Raw genomic sequence first — 19,331 nt, 5'->3', positions numbered from 1 at the left:
AAAAAAAAAGGCAATTTCTCTCTTCCACTGCCCGTAATAGTTAGAAAAGTATCTACACAAACCACACGCACACACACACCCCACTTTCTCTGTTTCATGTAATATTCAGCTTTATCCTTTTGAAAGTATATGCAGCTGAACAGTAGCCAACTGTAATTTGTGGCTGCTGTGATTCACAGCCATAGACACACACACACACACACAACTTAAACACACACACACACAACTTAAACACGCAGTAGCACGGTTTTGTGTTTCATCTTGGGTATTGTATGTTAGAAGAAGGCAGCTCAATGCCCAACACAGCCACATAAACCAAGCTGGTAATTACAGCCTGAATGAACTGGCCAAGGCCATGAAGCTGGCTGCAGACCGTTTGCACAGCTGAGACATGTACCCGCCTGAATTTGGGCTGAAGGTAACTTGAAGCATTTATTATGAGAAGACTTAAGACTATTCTAGTTTTATTTGACACACAATTGACAAATGAGTGTCAACAGTGAGAGTTTCTTGGTTCCTAATTAGGCTGTAGGCGGTTATTAAAATACTACTTTGACATAAAAGTAGAGTCCTATAAACAATTTTAGCCACTTTAGCAATGAAGCTAAATTGCTGATGCCTTTCTGTGTGTTTGGTAATGGTGCTGTTGTTAGGATTTTAGCAAACATAAACATAATATGTTAAACATTAAAAACAAGAGTGCTCTGTTGTTTCACAATGACATGTTATATTAAACACCAATACACTTGGATCTTAAAGTAAAAGTAACTGCATTTAGCAGAAGGCAGGTATCATACGCATGTTTTTAACACACTATGTCCTCAAGCCCAGGGTTATTGCCACCACAGTATGGTGGGGCTGAATAAAAGTCCCTGATGTCATGCTGGCGGCTATTGGGTGGCGTCAAAGACTTAATTAAAGTTATAAATTCACATTAGAACAATGGCAGACTAATAAAAGACATTTTAATGTCGAAGTGAGGAGGGCTTTGGTCTTGTTTTCTTAAGCTCCCAGTTTGAGCTGAGCACTAAGGGGAGGATGTAGTCCCTTTATTTCTTAGTTTCCTCAAGCCAAGAACACAGTTTTTAATTCTTTTTTTTTTCCATTAAGCTTGGGGTGACTATTATAGTTTAAATTTACAAATACAAGCTAAATTTTCCTGGGCACTGTTCCTCTAGAACTTTTTCTTGCCAGTTTGGAAATGGTAAAGACATTCAGTTTTTCCACTGAAACTAATATAGTGTCATTACTGTCAGAGGATATCATCCTGCTCGTTTCACAAGTCACTGGCCTTAGGACACAGCTCAGAAATATACTGAAATACATAAGATGTTGAGGGTTTTTTTTTTTCAGCAGCGTGACTTGTGGAAGCCCTGTAGCCAACTAACTGATGTGGATCTGAAGACGCCGATGACAGCTTTGAATGCAAAGATTTTATGATTCTTTACTTACTTTCTGAAGAACATAATTAATAAAAAAGTTTACTTCGCTATACAACAAAAAAGACAAGTAAAGAACAAAAGACTGGTCCAAAACTAAAGCCCCTGCAAAGTTATCCGAGTTATCTCTTTTCTGTATACATATAAGAACATTTCTCCATAAATACAGGCAAACACATTGGCACCTACACACTAACACAAATGCATAGGCGGGTTCTCCCATACTTAATATCTTTATCTTTAAGTTATGTGGAAATCATCGACTCATATCAGTGTTTGACTGAGGTCCACCCTGTAAATCTACATTTTAGAGTTGCAGCAGTTCCACGGAGTGCGACGGTTTGAGCTGGAGCGTTCCTGCTGCTTTAGCGCCCTGCTGTTGGATGAAGAGAGGGGTCGACTGTTTGTGGGAGCCAAGAACTTCCTGCTGTCTCTGTCGTTGGACAACATCGCCAAACAAGAACACAAGGTTGGCCAGAAACAACCCCCAAAACCAAACTTGTACAGCTGTAAAACATGTGGGAGTGTGAGCGGTCTGTTGATCAAAACTAAGTTACTGCTGCTGAGATTTCAACATTTTCAACTCTGTGTTTTAACGGTTATGAGTAGATTTAATTTTAGATTCTCATGTGCACAAGGCTTTTTAAAAAGTTATCCATAAAATAAGGAACTGTTTTTATAAACACAGCATTTTCCCTGGTAATACACAAACCATTACCAGAAGAGATAAATCTCAACAACTCCAAATACATTTGCCATGAAAATATTTTGTGACCTTTTGTTAACTATCTTAGGTGATTATACTGGCAGCAGATGAAAGTGAGTCATTCTTACAACCACTGCAACATTGTTTACTTTCTAAGAATCATTTATTATTTTTGACTCACAAAGTTAGTCACCTGTGGTTTGTATTCTTGCATTCCTGAAGGAAATATTCAGAAGTGTGGAAACATTTTTACAAACACACCCTTTCAAAAATAACATCCGTGCACATATGAGTCTACTTAATTGTCTGACCTGAGGGGAAAAGAGAAGTGTTGTAGCCATAGAGGAAGGTAGAAAATCAAAGAGCTGGACGGAGATAAGAAAAAAACATTTATGCAAAAGAGGTTATGATTCATATCAAAAAGGTACACTTTGTGAGGCCTTTTCCTTTGGAGTATAATCAGAGCTGCAAAAAGACTTGAGTATACAGTACATACACTGGCAAAAGAACTGAAATGTATAGACACTAGAGTTACACACAAAAAAAGCCCACAAAACACATCTGTCCACAGCTGCTTGGAGTAAATTGCAAGTTTCTATCTGTCAGATATGAAACCTCTGTTGGTTTTAGGTAGATGAGGGAGTTTGATTTATGAGCTGGGTGTGCAGATTCACTGTAGCTCTCCCTGTTTTTTTGGGTTTGTTTTTTTTTTTGCAATGTTGTTGAATGGCTGCAGGATAAAATAGGTTAGAAAGAAAGAGATGGATCAAACTGTTCTTACACTTGATGGTTTAAGTCCTGATATTATGAGGAAATGCATCTCTGGTACACTCTAAATAATCTAATTTAGCCAAATTAAAAATCCAGAGTAAATTTACAAGATGGACTGATCTTTGTCTGCCTGTTTCAGATCTATTGGCCTGCCCCTGTTGACTGGAGGGAGGAGTGTAACTGGGCTGGCAAAGACATCACTGTAAGTGATCACACCACACGTCACCTTAGCCCTGTGATTTCATGTTTTCATTTTTACCAGAGAAATAAAAATTGATGTGGGTACTGTGATATCACCTGGTAAAGCCCTGTTTTCAAGCCTTCCAATAAATGTTTTTGCTGTCACCAGTTTGGTTGAAAAAAGGAAGGGCGGGTCTGACTGTGAAACCACGCGCTCATTCACCAATGACTTGTGATTGACATCTAGTTAACCAATGAGCTTGTAGTTTCATACCAAAGATAATCCATAATTCTGAAGCATAGAAGGACTGAGATTTGCAAGGTAGACTTCATTTTTTATTCAGTATAACGCAAAACAAGTGACCGGGAACATAAACGAGGCAGGAAATTGCTTACAGAGGTAAAGACAGAGAGCTGTTTCCAGATAGGCTTCAATGGGGCTGGAAGTCCTTTTGCAACCACAGCTATCACCATCCAGAAGCCTCAGATAGAACGATAGAAAGTTTTTAAGAACACCAGGTATTGGCTTTATTGGCCCGACCCCACAGCTACGCCTGTGTTTTATCTTGTCTGTGATCTCTGCTTTGATTTATAAAAGTTTACAGCTGATACAATTCAGATGTGGAACCTGAAAGTTTTTAGAAGTGTGTTGTCATCATCCTATGCAATAATACACACTGCATTATTTTTTATTATTATTATTATTATTATTATTATTATTACTCAAGGAATATTTAACTACAACCTGTTAGCTAAACTGAGTTTTTTGGAGACATAATGCATCATAACATCCACTTTAACCATGTCCCATTTTGCATACAGTTCAGTGAGCATTGCTACTGAGCTCCAAGTGCAGAATGTAAGCGTCCACTCCTACCCAGCCTAACACAATGCTACCTTTTAATCCACTCGAGTCATGGGAGTCATCACAAGACAGAAACACCACATTTAAACAGATAACATGTAATAATAGGTGCAGCACTCCTACTTTTGGACCTGCCATGTGGTGAGATTACTTCCTCCAAATTTGTTTCTTTGAGCCCTATTTGAATGATATCCACACAGTCTGATGTAGAGCTCACACTCAGTGTTTACACACACACTGTCTAACCAGACAGGTTTGGGATCAATGCAAACATTTCATTTTTTAAATGTCACTTAAATATTAAACTTTGTATTGCACTGGGTTAGTGAATTAGAGAAACTCAGTTGGAAACACAGTTCTTGCTGAAGATCTTTGATATATTCACTATGAGAGCAACTCACTGTGTTCTTCCTCACTGGAAGAATATGTGCAGCAGAAAATAACAGTTACATACCTTCGCTTTGACGATATGATGCAATGCAGTGAGGTCACAGAAATCTAAATATTGACCCGTTGCTTGTAAAAATGTGGCTCGTTACATTAGGTTGAATTGGATGTTTATTATCTATATGAGGATGGACGGACTGAGTGAGGTTAATAAAGAGCATCTTGGACATGACCTGCAGCAGTAGCAATAAGATGCAGATTAACAGGAAATGAAGCAAAACCCTGATTGTTAAAGTGTTTCTATTTGGATGATTTGATCTGATTCTGATTCCGTTCTGAGATGACTGCATGCACAAAGTCTCCATGACTGAACTCATGACCTGCTGCAGAACTCACAGCAGAGTTTACCAAAAGATACGCCACCATCAAGTTCCCTTGACTTATTATTTAAGTGCCAAAAAAAGATTTTCTGTGTAATGTTCTGCATGTGGATGTAGTGTGGGCAGGGGGGGCTTGGCTTCACTGACCAACATGTAGAGGCCACCAAGAACCTATAGACCACCCAAGATTACAATTAGATAACTGTACAGGTCAGTGTGTGTGTAGGTACTTCGTGGCTTGAACTGTTTAAAACAGTAACATCACATCTGCTTATGCAGATATACCATAAATGTGTCTATTTATAGTGTATTTATACTCAAGTGTTTGACAGTGTCTGTGTGTACATTTATCCCTGTATGTGTAAGTTTCCAGTGTGTGTGTCTAATGTCTGTGAATGTGTCTTTATGTGTGTGTAAAACAAACCCGTCATCAGTGTGATTATACAGCTGTAGCAGACAGACAACGGGCTCCATTCATACAAAAATCCAGGCTCTAATTTCACCTGACCAGGAGTCTGTGTGTGTGTCTGTCTGTGCATGAGTGTGTTCAGTTTTCTGTATGCATATGTCCTGTTCGAAAGTGCGAGTAACTGTGGAGACTGTGAGTGATGAAGAGAATTAATGTAATGAAGAAGATAATGAGTTATTGTGGGAGAAAGAAAGTGATAAGACAAAAGTTCAAAGAAAATGACAGATTTTGCATTAAAGTAGTTTTTTTACTCACATTTCTATCCTTTGAAATGTTTTTTTTATCCTCTTTTATCCTTTTCTGTGTGAAAACTCACCCAAACCTCCACCACGCACTATTGACCCTAATTACAGAGAAATGTGTTTTCTATTGGAAGAGGTCAAAAGCTCTCCCTGCCACTTGATCTCTTCCCTCCATTCATTTTCCATGTTTGGTCCTTTCTTCATATTCCCTGTCCTCATCTAATATTGTTATTTACAACCCTCCAGTCCTTCAAACAGTAAAACCACCTTGCATGTGCCAGCACACTAAGACAAACACAGACACATGCAGATAAACAGAATTAGAGCGGGGCAGTAAACAGTTGACAGTTTACCCAGACACTTGGTCTGACTCAGCACTCTGAGGCGTCACTGTAAGGCCGGAGTCATATTCAGAACCGCAGAAGTGATAGATTGTGTGTTTATGCTGTCATTTCAGTACCCACTTGGTAACTTTCAGTGCCTTCCAAGACCCATTAATAAATCAATGGGTAGGAATTAATAATAAAAATCCTTTTCTTTATTTCATAAGTATATCATTCAAAGCAATTTCTTATGTAAAATGCTCTGTGGAAGATGCATTAATCACAATTGTAAATCAAAATTGATTTTTTTAAAGGTATCCAAGAAGCTGCATGTTGCACAATGAGTTCTGGGACATTATGAATTAGATTATGAATGAAGTCCAATAGCTCAATGGGAAGAATTAATTTAAAAAGGAGAACTCTTCCAAATACTCATGTTAGTCTTTCTGGAAGACACAAACTGAATTGTGTTAATCTTTAACTACTGAGAGAAGAAGCTCAGTGACCACCAAGTATGTCTGAAACCACCAAAGAACATTTTCTTTTCCAGCATTGTGTAGACGATCACTGTGCAGGAATTCACACACAAACAACGGTGAAAAGAATTGGAAACAAATGGAAAGAAGGCACCCTCTTATGTATATCACTTAGAGAGTCGGATTCCAGAAATCAGTCCATTTTTAGGAGAAATGTGGCCTGCCAGTATCCCCTGATACTGCATTGTCCCGTTTCACAGAGATGATCAAAGGCATTCCTATGTTATTACACTGTGATATGTTGTGTATCTAATGAACATCACCATTCCCATCAAGTCAAACCCTCTCTGCCATTAACTTTATTAAAGCTTCCTGCATCTCTTGGAATCTTTGCTTTTACACACATTCAAACAGTTTGTTCTGGTTTTAACCAAACTGAAAATACAAGCTTCCAGCAGCTTTTATAACAGCCTAGTTGTTTTTTTAAAGTTAAGTGACCTCCAGAAACCATGTCATGTCTTAGATGGAGTGCATCTAGGCACCCTGGTAACTTAGCCAGTGGAACGAGCTAGCCAAATAGCTTTGGTGCCTCAGCCTAACCAAACAACAAGTGAAAGCAAAACATAAAAATGGTCTCACAGTCAACACTCCAGTCTCAGTGAAAAGTCAGTGATGTTTCTACTTCCACACTCTTCCTGATCTCTCTGATCGTATTATGGATTTTCTTTGTATTTCAAAAGCAAACTACCCTGTATATATATTTAAATAATCCTTATATGAAGTGTTTCAGATTTTCAGGACAAATGACAAAATCTGATTTAGTTCAAGGACATGCTGGTAGATTTAATTTTATGCACCTGACAAACACAAAAATAGCCACTGAACCAGAACACGTTACACTTCACATAAAATGCTCAAAGAAGCATAGTTTATATGATAGCAATCGATATGGAGCCAAATACCATAAACAGAGCACAGATAGTGGCTAAAATACTACATTAATGCTGTAGATCAGGTTAATCATCAACAGAAGGAACAAAGAGAAACAGAGAAAAAGACATCTACAGCAGAACAATGCAGCATTATAAAACGTGAAGGCAAGACTTAGAGCTCAAGCTGCTGTGAGGTCACAGCCCTCATTTTGCTCACTGTTTCAACTAATGAGTCAGTGGCATGTCAAAGGTTGTCCGGGGAACCCGTTAACCCCCCCCACCCAACCCTTCCACACACCCAAACCCTTCTGTATGTATGCACACACACACACACACTGATCAGACAATGAGAAAAAGTGATTGCTGTCATCATTTCACCTCATTCTTTTTGTATCTTTTCAGGGTCGCTCATGCATCTTTTCCCTACCCTCCTGATCTCTCTCCTTTGTCACATCAAAGACTTTTCTCTGTCAGCCTCCTGCTCTGCTGAGTGCCTCACCTTTCTCTGCCCCCTGAGACACACACACACACACACACACACATATCTATAACCTTCAGTGGTTTAGAACAAAGGCTTGCCATTCAGCCTTTAAAACCTACCAGGGGATTAGAGATGAAGTTGTTGTGTGAATACACAAGTTTACTTGTTGTAGTGTATACACGCACACATAAAGGTGTTTAACCAATCGATTGGCTGACTAAACTGTTGCCGTGCAGGAGACCTGGAAAACAGCAGGCCAAACAATTCACTTTCTATGAACGCTTACACAGAAACTGATATTCTGCATATTTACTCCAAAAATGATTAATTTGTCTTTTAATTGTCCAAATGATCCAGGCTCTGAGCTGTTTGCATTATGACTGTCTGCTGTTGACAGTGGGATTCATGTCTTTCCAAACCTTCAGATCCACCAATACTCACAACAATCGACAGACAGATGTTACAGTGACCTGTCTGGGGAGAAGTAGACAAGCGCAAAATGGAAAGATAAAAGCTTAGATGTGTGCTACAGTGTGTGAATATATAAGAAATAAACAATGTACTGATGACATGTTGTTTTGAACACTTTCGTAATCACAATACAGAAAATCATTTATAATAATTCATATTCAATATAAATCTGTGGTGATAATGGCAGTAATTGTAGTATCCACAGCAGTCCACATATAGTATCATCTCTTTATGGGCTAATCACCTCAAAGCATGGTGTTTGAAGACAGGAAGAAAAATGTACCATCCATTATCTTAGTATACAGTAAATCCTTTTTTCCAGCACTCTCTTGAGATCCATCTCAGTGTAACCTGATTCTGAGATGAACAGATGTGTCTATGAATCAATAACATGCTCGCTTGTTATTAGAAAGAAGCCAGGATAATGGAAATAAGAAGACATAGAACAAAGATTAAAATGGTTTGAAAAGATATAAGTCCGGCAAAAATAAAATGGATAATGAAATATAAGTTTATCTTATTTCTTTATGTAACTATTCTGCATTCTTTTCTATAAATGTATACATATAAGTCAAAGAAACTTGACAGCAAGGTTATTATAGAGATTGGTGATATTATAGCAGTTTAGGAAACATGGTTAAATTACGTGTGGATATTCATTTGACCATTTGATTGTTAGTCAGTCGTATTAACCAGGACACACATGATGTCAAACCTGTGAGTAGGAGGTGGATCTGGGGACATCATAGACTAAATGGCAAACAGCTATTTACTGTATTTAAAGGTAAACACTACCACTATGTCAGGCTTGGAAAAAAGGGCATTGTATTTCATGCAAGAATTGTGTTTCAGTAGTGTACCTAACACTCTGTCTCAGAATTTGTAGAGTGCCAATCACAAAACAGTGTCCTTCCTAAAGCTTCCTAAAGATCAGCCTTTAAGTTAATAATAAGTACTATATGTGTGTGTGTCTTTCAGTCTGACTGCGTGAACTACGTGAAGATTGTACACCACTATAACCGCACCCACTTATACGCCTGTGGAACGGGTGCTTTCCACCCCACCTGTGCCTTTGTCGAGGTGGGACACAGGATGGAGGTGAGGAATGTACAAAACACAACCTACACGACACTCACTATGCAACAGTGTAACAAGAAAGTCTAAAAATATTATACAATGTCTTTATCTGTTCTCATCTGCTGAAAATAAGATGTTTCAAACACAGAAACTTCAGTCCTCTGCCAACCAATTTAGTCTCTATTCAGTGTACCTGTCGACAGACCCTTAAAATATGGTCTTAAGTGTATAAAGAATTTGGCATTTACATCTACTTTACAACAAATCTCAAAAATAAAATTAAACCCCCAATTTATAGAAGGACTATGCAAATATAATCACGCTGTAAAATCCCTTCCCTCCTCTGTCCATCAGGACCACGTGTTCAGGATTGACCCCTCTGAAGTGGAGGACGGGAAAGGAAAGAGTCCGTATGATCCTCGACACAACGCTGCATCTGTGCTCGTCGGTAATTCCACCCATGCAAACTAATATGAGATGACTGAATAAGAACGTTCATTTAATGGGTCTTGAAATTGGGCTGATTTGACGTACTACAAATATATTATCCAAACAGCTGTTGACTAATTCTGTCTCCTAGGTGATGAGCTGTATGCAGGCGTGGCCACAGATTTAATGGGAAGGGACTTCACTATCTTCAGAAGCCTGGGGAAACGCCCCTCTATCCGCACTGAACAGCATGATTCAAGATGGCTTAATGGTGCACTTTTGTCTTTTTTTAATCAGATTATGTGTTGAGACGACTCACATGAAGAATTACACTGTGTTGATAGGAAAGGCTATTTTTGACTAATTTTTTTCTTTGATTTTCTTTACCAGAACCAAAGTTTGTTGGGTCCTTTTGGGTCCCTGAAAGTGAGAACCCAGATGACGATAAGGTCTTTTTCTTCTTCCGGGAGACAGCGGTTGAGGCTCAAGGGTTGGGAAAATCTACCTACTCCAGAATCGGACAGCTGTGCAGGGTAAAATCCAGCAGCAATTCCAGCTGGATTGTTGACAAATATAAATAAAATATCCTCTTAAATTTATCTTGGCTATTTTTTCTCCAATCAGAATGATATGGGCGGTCAGCGAAGCCTGGTGAACAAGTGGACAACATTTCTGAAGACCCGTCTGATCTGCTCGGTACCAGGAGCTGATGGCAGCGACACGTACTTCGATGAGCTGCGTAAGTACAGCTGTGCAAACTGTCAGAAGTACAAGTATGTACTGTGTGAACTATTTTAAGATGAAAATTGTGCTGAGTAAAAATATGCTATAACATAAATGAAGTAAACAAAGCTTTCACTCGACATCCTCCTCCTGTTAGGTTGTTTGCCACTTTCACCAAAAAACTTTGGTCATTACTAACGTTTTGTTTTTCCTGTCACCGCTTCTAAGATATTGTGCATTATAATCTGGTAGTCTCACTTTTCAGTAGACAGAGAACAGAAAAGCAAAAAAAAAAGTGCTGATTTTCCTTTTTGGATTTTTATCCAGAAGGACATTCTGCGGGCAAATGGAGAAAAGGTCCTGGAACGCATAATAAAAAAAAAAAGGATTTCTGACCTCAATTGTAGATTACCATTCAGTCTAACATTCCTGCAGACTTGGAGCAAGCATGAGTGACAGATTAATTGGTAATAGATTCTGGCCTGATCGAAAGCCAATGTTTTTGCTGTGGGTTTAGAGAAAGTTAGAGGCTCATCTCTGGTAACTCTTCATATGACAAAAACCTATAATGTGTTTTCAGGAGATGAAATCCAGAAGTGAGACTAAATTTATAAAGCATATCAAATGACAAAGAAACCACAATTTTCCTGTAAACCCATATGAATTTCCACCGAGAAGTTATACTTTTCATTATATATATATATGTATATATGTGTATATTTTTAAAAGCCTTTTCTAAAGACTGTCCTGTACACCTTGCACACCAAGCACACATTCCCAGTTTTGTGGTCTTTTTAAGCTCCAAAACCTTCCATATCTTCCTCTGACATGACGGTGACACTCTTTCAACCCCTATCCTTTGGCTCCAGGAGGAGATTTATGAGTTTGGCGCATAGACGCCAATTTCTAACCACATTTTGCAGTTGTAATAAAATGAATGTCTGGTGAAATATAGTGTGATTCTATGAGGGATCCTTGGACTTAGAGGACAAATGTAAATCATGTTTGTTCCTCTGGAAAAAAATGACCCTTTTTTGAACCCATCCTCAGAGCAGTGTCCAGTACCCATACCCATAAGAAGTTATAAAATGCAAGTCAAGCTGATGAGTATCCTAAGAGCAATGTTAGGCACATTTTTTGCCTTTTAAAGCTATCTGTGAATACAAAATGGACATAGCTGTGATGTTTGGTAGTTTGGCACTCCTCATCTTGTTTTTTTTTTAAATATAAACTGAAATAGTCCTGTTTATAATAAATTTAGCATTAACCCGCAGTGCAAAAACTAATTGTGGAAGTTATTCCATCAGAGAATAGACACTAACAGTGAGTCTGTCATGAAGATCAGAAGAGCTCAGTATCACTTTAGCACAAAGTCTGAGACCTGACATTCAAACATGATTTACAGTCGACATTCAGAATTTTTCTGTTGTAATTTTTAAAATCAGCAATAGTGCTTTAAAATATAAACAATAAAGCATTTAGGAACCTTTTTATGGGGTTTTCACCTTCATAATGAGTCAGTTAGGTGTAATAAAAAGACATGCAGGCCAGTTATTTAGCTAACTATACCTGAGATGACCAGAGATTTCTTTCAAATAAAAAACAAGTTGCTTTTGGTTTGTTTCACTCTATCTGGAATTCAGGATTTACTTTTACCAAAATGAGAAATTATTTATACGTATTACTAAAATTATTATTGGAATATATTTTTAAAAGAAGGAGCTATTTGTTGTTATGCAACGTCTCCCCGAACCTGCAGTCATGTGGTTTGCTGAGCAGCTGCACGAGTTTCAGCTCTCAAGATGTTTCCGATAGAGCTTTCTAGGCTGTATCTGTGGGCTATAATATGATGTGTCTTTGTGCTTATCTCATGACATAGTGAAAGGAAAAGTAAGTGGTTTAGGCTAAAGTCTAAATTACCCTTTGGCCACATCTGTCCATCACATTCCCTCATGAACTTTCAGTCTCTTGTCTTGACCTTGATTTTTTCCAACTATATCCATGTAAAAATAAATAATTGTTAACCTGAAGTTTTTGTTCTATTAAAGTATGTGCACCATGTTATGTCTTTAGAAGCAGGAATTTCATTAAAGTACATGGAAACACATTTTGTGGCTCAAGACTAAGAAATACGCTCTTGTTTATTATGGAGATCTCAAACCTGACAAGTGAAGCAAAAACTTAATGAAACTCAGTTTGTTTAAAAGATTTTTATAAGCTGCATGAACCTGTGGTGGATTTTGTTCCATGTCATGACCCTCAGTTATCAGTAACATGTCTCGTTAAGGTTCGTAGACATGGCCAAAGGGTTTTGTTTATCTTTCACTCAACCTTTGACCGTTAGTCTACTGCCACCTGACCAGTGTGTGTGTGTGTGTGTGTGTGCGTCCTTAGGCGATGTTTTCCTACTGCAGACGAGAGACAGAAAGAACCCTCTGGTTTACACCGTCTTCTCCACTTCCAGGTCAGAATCTGTTCATATTACGTGTGTGTGTTTGTGCATGTCTGTGTGTGAGGAGAGACGTTTTTGTGTATTTTGCGTGTTTTTGTTGCATCTAACCCAACTCCCTCTGTCCACCAGCAGTAGTGTATTTAAAGGCTCAGCTGTGTGTCTCTACTCCATGAATGACATCCGGAGGGCCTTCCTGGGGCCATTTGCTCACAAAGAGGGGCCCAACTACCAGTGGGTCCCCTTCCAGGGAAAAGTGCCCTATCCCCGCCCCGGAATGGTATGTCAGTAATCATAAAAGCACATCAGCGTCACAGTATCTAGAGTTTCCAGCAGTGCAGTGTTGGCTGATCAAGTAAATTTACACATATTTGCGTAATTGTGAGAAACTTTTACTTGGAAGTGTATATTTTAGATTACGTTAATGTTTAGTTATTACTTAAAATCTGATTTTAAGTACAAAACATATATACATCCTATAATATATAACACATTGCCATAGATTTAATGACCCAATAAATTAATAATGCTAGACCATCACATACAGTGGAATATTCTTTAGTATGTCTTCAGTGTTGAATTTGTTGCCTCAAACTAAAACTCAAAACAAAACAAAAAAGTTGTAAAAAAAATGGCCTCATAGTCACATTGAGACAGTATTCAATATTAAATATTGTTTTCTTCCAAACCCCCTTTCCTTTCAATCAATATGTGCTCATTATGGGCCTTTACATTCAGCTAAGCACACAAGTGTAGCATCAGCAGGATTTGTTATGCAGAGCTTCAGCTGTTACTGCTGCTGGAGAACAATCCCTATTGTATGAATGCAGAATACTAATTGTATTTGGCCTACAGAAAACCCTCCCTCACGCCATCATTACCTTGCTGGATTGTAAAATTAGCAGAACAAATCAGATTTTAAGAACGCGATCATGCTTACAAGTACATTTACGCAAAAAGTGCACATAATGCACATTCTGATTTAAAATGCATAACCCACAAAAAAACCACCAAACAGTGTGGCTCAATAAAGTGCAAATTAGTAAAAAGAAAAACGTGGAATTGTATGAGAATAGACGCTGCATGATGCTAAATTGAGTTTTCAGCATTTAGAAAATCCAGGACTGGAATTTTAATTAAAGAGGGTGGCTGGACTCTGACCTGGTGTAAATCTCTTTTAAGTCCTTGAGACCCATCACACCATAATCACCTCTCTGTTGAACTGTGCTTTGTGTACTTCAGGTCAGCTAAAGTGCTGAGAAGTTCGGCATTTAATTTCAGTTTACATCCAGAAAGACAAAACAGGTTTACTCATCAAATATCAGTCATTGTGCAATGACCGAGTCCAAACATAGTAAATAGGAGAGCACTGACTCAGAGTCAGCTGTTTTTTGCAGAGCTTTACAGCAGCCGCATGCATGCACGTTCACGCATTCAGGTCCTGAGAGAAAATGTGTACTCACAGTAGTTTCACTGTAGTAGTAGTTTTTTAAAATCCTCTTTTTATTTGTATCCCCACTGATGTTCAGTAAAGTGAATTAACCTCAATGTAAACTTTTTAAGTTCCCAAAATACTAATTCGATTTTTTCTGCCCTTCTTTAGTGCCCCAGCAAGACATTCGGCAGCTTTGAGTCAACAAAGGGTTTCCCAGATGATGTGATTCAGTTCGCGCGTCACCACCCTCTAATGTACAACCCGGTCTACCCTATGAGCCGAAGGCCCATCTTCATCAGGACCAATGTGGACTACAGCTTTACACAGATCGCTGTGGACAGAGTCAATGCTGCTGATGGACAGTACGATGTCATGTTCATTGGCACAGGTGAATGAGCAGTAATCATTTCTAACTCTAGGGTTAAAAAACAGGAAAATGATGAAATTAGTTATTAATCGGTTGTGTGTGTGAAATTTCAGATAAAGGGACAGTACTAAAGGTGATCAGTGTCCCCAAGGAGAGCTGGAACAACATGGAGGAACTTTTACTGGAGGAGTTGGAAGTTTTCAAAGTAAGAAAACTGTGCCAACAACAATACATGAAAGTATATGTATTTAGTACATTTAGTCATCATGACATGTTGTATTGTTACAAGCATTAAATCTCAATGAAGTGTTGAAATTAATGGATCATTCAAACTTGCATGCCTTTTATTAACTGTACTGTACTCCCTGGACATGACCTAAAGAGGAAAACAAAGGATAGTTTGAAAGAACATTGTATACATATGCATGTATACATCCATTGTTTATTGTATTATTGTAGTATATTTACCTTACGATATAAAGCACCTTGAAGTTTTGATTTGGTGCCATATAAATAAAATTGAACTACATACTGATAATTTTGGTCAAATCTAAAAAGTATGTTATTTAGTTTGGTACATCTCTTCTCCTTCCCAGGACGCCTCATCTATCATCAACATGCAGATCTCCTCAAAGCGGGTATGCTTGTTTAATTCTTAAAAGCCCCAAAATCATGTTTTTAAGAGTATGTCAAACAGTGCAGCACTGTATTATCTTTAGTCAATTATTTCCTCTTCACAGTGGAAATGGTTGACATATCTAGACTTAGAAATTAATCGACCTGTTTATCTGCACAGCAATATATTTATATGCCCCGAAAGAGCAATATAGTATCTGAGGCTGTACTAAATCAGAATGGTGATGATGGATAATGCACAATATAACCAAAGAGAGCCAACATAAATTGCCATAATGGACACATGGATGGTATTTCTGGCACATAAGCTGTTGTGCTGTTTCAGAATAAAGCATGTTTTAAATGCTTCTCTTTGCTTGCTTTGTTTTCACAGCAACAGCTGTATGTCGGCTCTGACACAGGCCTTGCCCAGATTCCACTTCACCGCTGCAGTGTATATGGGAAGGCCTGCGCTGAGTGTTGCCTGGCCAGAGACCCGTACTGTGCCTGGGATGGAACTTCCTGTACTCGCTACCTGCCAAACACAAAGAGGTCTTCGACATTAACATGACCTATAACAGATGATCTTTACTTAAAAGAAAAAAGTGAATTTGCAAATACTGTCGTGCAATAAAACATTCCTTTTCTTAAACTAAAATGTCAAACTTGTTACAGACGTTTTCGCCGCCAGGATGTAAGAAATGGAGACCCTAACACTCTGTGCTCAGGAGGTACAATTCTTTCATCATTTCCATATCTACAACAATGATTTTTGTAGACATGTTAGGAAAACTGGTGTTAATCCTATTTGTTAAGACTAAACTATGCAAGCTGTAGTCTGATGCTTCTTGGACTCATTGAGAAGCTTGCCATCTGAAATCTTACAGTCCTTATGCCAAATAATCTAAAATATCCCCCGCTTTCACCCCTGGTGACCTCTGTCCGCTCAGGCCACAATACCAGCATTTTGTTGCTGTCTTGCTGCCACAAAACTGAATCAGGCTAATCGCTCAAACTGAAGGAGCTCCTGAGTAATGCGATTACATCATTTGGCATGCAAGCTGTGTTGTGTAAAACTAATGAAGGTCAGAGTAATTGTCTGTGATGAGATCGGCACTACCCCAAAGTACCATAAAATGCTGATCAGGAGTCTGTTTGGCAGTTTGTAGACCATTATTTCACCAGTAATCTGTGTAATCCTCTCCCCACCTCTTGCCTTGATGTAGGCTGACTTTTAAGTCTTTGAGTACTTTTGTGCAATTTTATGGCTGTGGTTAAGATTTAGGGTCATATCACTCATTTTAGAAAATGTTATCAAGTCAAGTCAAGTCAACTTTATTTGTCAATTCTGCCACATGTACAGGACATACAGAGAATAGAAATTTCGTTACTCTCAAACCTGTGTCTGCCTGTCTGTTTTTTCTAGTAACATTTCTGGATTCACCATGCTATCCTTCCAGGTTTCTCTGTCTTATTCTAACCTGGACATGTTTTGTTATTAGTGAGCACATGTGCTGCTCTACATTGACTCATTTTGTGTTTGTCTCTGCTGCCCCCTGCAGATCATCATAAGCATCGTATTGCAGAGAAGAAGCTGTATGGTGTAGAGGGAAGTAGCACTTTCTTAGAGTGCGTCCCCAAATCCCTTCAGGCCAGAATCACCTGGACCTTCCAGAAACATCCACAGAATCGACGAGAAGAGGTGAGAGGAATGGCTGACACTGGCCAGAGATGATGACGGAGAAGTCATTAAAGTATACTGTGGCATTTATAGGTCATGAAAATGTTTTGTGTGTGTTTGCATCATCAGATCAGATCAGAAATCAAATTCTTTTGTTTATAATTACTTTAGCAAACAACATCTTTGTAGCTTTAGAGCTTATTTCTTTTCATGATTTAAGTTGATTTTTTCTTGCTTATAGGTCCGTCTAGACGATCGCATACTCCAGACAGACAGAGGTCTTCTGATTCGCCGTGTCCTGAAAAGAGATATTGGTATCTACCAGTGCCATGCAATGGAGCACGGCTTCACCCAAACTTTACTAGGCATCACCTTAGAACTCGTACCTTCCACACCTTCATTTGTCTCCAATCTACCCTCCGATGCCCCTGTTCGATTAGACCCCCGCAGCGGAGGCGGACCCCCAATGACCAATCAAAAGCTTTGGTACCGGGACTTCATGCAGCTGGTGGACCATCCGAACCTAAACACAGTTGACCAGATTTGTGAGCAGGTTTGGGCACGCAGGAACACCGGTGGTGACCAGGTGGGTAAGGACATCGCACCTCTGCGTCCTGCTGTCCGCCCACCTAATAAGAAATGGAAGCATCTTCAGGAGATAAGGAAGGGGAGAAACCGTCGGACCCACGATGGGAAACCAAACCCGCGTGCGCCACGCAGTGCAGGGGAGTAACGATGTGGAGAAAGAAATGGAGGGAGAAAAGAATGACTGAAACAAGAAGAAAGCAGGAGAACGACAGAGACTGAGAAACCAAGAACTCCTGGAGGTGTTCACGCATACAGATACACCCACATACGCACACACTTACACACACGGACACACACAGCACCTCCTCTATTGTGTATATTTATCTATGGATGCCCCCACTATATGGTAGTCCAATCCCTGAGTCCTCATCCCACTGGCCAGTCCCTGCATGTGCTGCTCTAACTGATTCTGCACGATCCCTTTATAGTTCCACTAGATTAGTGAGTTTACTAGCAGATACATGGGAGTAAACACACCTTTATGTGTGAGCAATAAACTCACTTACCTGTCATGGGTTCATAGCAAAGGATTTCCACATCTCAAAAAATCCAATTACACATTGTGTGTAGTTAGTGCGTCACAGTGTGCACACTGTTTTAAAGGACTGAGCCACAGAAACAAATGTAAGCCCAAAAGTTTTGGATTAACTCCAAACGGCTTTTCTGCCCTGAAGATTTCCTGCCAGCGTAGCAAAAGTGTGGACTCTTGTTTTATGCACAATGGGACCGAACGGAGCAACTGGAACGTACAAAAAAGTAACTGGAAACACATTACTATTTAAGTTCAATTGCACAGGCAGTTAAAAAAAAAAGTAACATTTGAAACTTGTTCATAGAAATGAACAGCTTCCTGTGGTGTTGTACACAGCAAGTGCATTCATAATAATGTCACCTTTCCATGGTTTTGCGCATATTACATAAAGCTGTCACAAAAGAAAGAGCTGGCATCCTGTGGAGCAGATCTTCACAGCAAATAACTGGTTATGTTATATTTTGCTGTTTAAAAAAGTATCTTTTGCAGTTTCCTCGGGCAATTTGAGGCATGTCACAGCAAACTAAATTAAACAATGGAAAGCAGGTGGTCATAGTTAGAGAGCAGGCTTATTTGGCCTGATGTGATTACATATATTGTTTTACATACTGGCTTGAACCACTGTAGAAAGAGTCGAGGAAAATCTACTCGGAATTCCATGAAATGACAAAAAGATGTTTACAGTACAAAGGCACAGATGGAGCACAAAGAAATCAGTTTGAAAGCAAATAATAACCTAAATAAGTATGTCTAAAACTAACCTGGTATCTGTTATGTGTAAAAATACAAGAAATACAGTAGGAAGAGCTCTGACATAATCCAAAACCTCACTCCAAAGATTAAAAATTAGCTGATTTCAACATTTTGTGCGTAAACATTAAGACGAAATGATGCCGGGTGTTTTTTGGGTGAGGAGCGTTAATATGGCAAGCAGGATGAAGAGGAAAAGGAAAGATATTGGTGGACTCCAAGTATGACAACCTGTGTTTCTGGGCTACGTTGCGGTATATATATTAGCATGATATTTATGAGTGAGTCTATAATTTTAATTTTAATTTTTTTTTTTTTTTTTTGGTATTCGAAGTGGTACTTCTTTTGTTTTACACTGTTCTTGCATATATTGTTTGTTTTTAAATAGTTATGCAAAGATTTAAATTAAGCGAGTCACAGATTCTTCGTCTAGCACGGTTATAAAAACCACAGCGCATTTTCACTGCAACAGAAAAGAAAAACAACTCTATCTGACTTCATACACTGTTGTAATCACTTCTCGGTTTGGTGTTCCGGTCATTAGTATTACTGATTTCTGCTGC

At 38.8% G+C, this 19,331-nt stretch overlaps 1 protein-coding gene across 1 annotated transcript in view; it reads left to right on the top strand.

The window, feature by feature from the left end:
• The window catches only part of sema3b (sema domain, immunoglobulin domain (Ig), short basic domain, secreted, (semaphorin) 3B), a 21,489-nt gene extending 2,376 nt beyond the window's left edge, over positions 1-19,113 (top strand). The window contains exons 2-17 of the mRNA XM_005730852.2: positions 1,751-1,908; positions 3,056-3,118; positions 9,101-9,220; positions 9,554-9,647; positions 9,780-9,899; positions 10,019-10,161; positions 10,253-10,367; positions 12,746-12,815; positions 12,936-13,080; positions 14,404-14,623; positions 14,716-14,807; positions 15,199-15,240; positions 15,612-15,769; positions 15,893-15,948; positions 16,780-16,919; positions 17,140-19,113. Coding sequence (XP_005730909.1) covers positions 1,751-1,908; positions 3,056-3,118; positions 9,101-9,220; positions 9,554-9,647; positions 9,780-9,899; positions 10,019-10,161; positions 10,253-10,367; positions 12,746-12,815; positions 12,936-13,080; positions 14,404-14,623; positions 14,716-14,807; positions 15,199-15,240; positions 15,612-15,769; positions 15,893-15,948; positions 16,780-16,919; positions 17,140-17,631 — 2,228 coding nt within the window. The 3' untranslated portion in view covers positions 17,632-19,113. The remainder of the gene's footprint in view (positions 1-1,750; positions 1,909-3,055; positions 3,119-9,100; positions 9,221-9,553; positions 9,648-9,779; positions 9,900-10,018; positions 10,162-10,252; positions 10,368-12,745; positions 12,816-12,935; positions 13,081-14,403; positions 14,624-14,715; positions 14,808-15,198; positions 15,241-15,611; positions 15,770-15,892; positions 15,949-16,779; positions 16,920-17,139) is intronic.
• The last annotated feature ends 218 nt before the right edge of the window (positions 19,114-19,331 follow it).

Source organism: Pundamilia nyererei, unplaced genomic scaffold (assembly GCF_000239375.1).
Source record: "Pundamilia nyererei isolate P.nyererei 1_Seehausen unplaced genomic scaffold, PunNye1.0 scaffold00039, whole genome shotgun sequence".
NCBI lineage: Eukaryota > Metazoa > Chordata > Actinopteri > Cichliformes > Cichlidae > Pundamilia > Pundamilia nyererei.
Note: the sequence above shows the minus strand (reverse complement) of the source record. Positions and strands in the feature narration are given on the sequence as shown.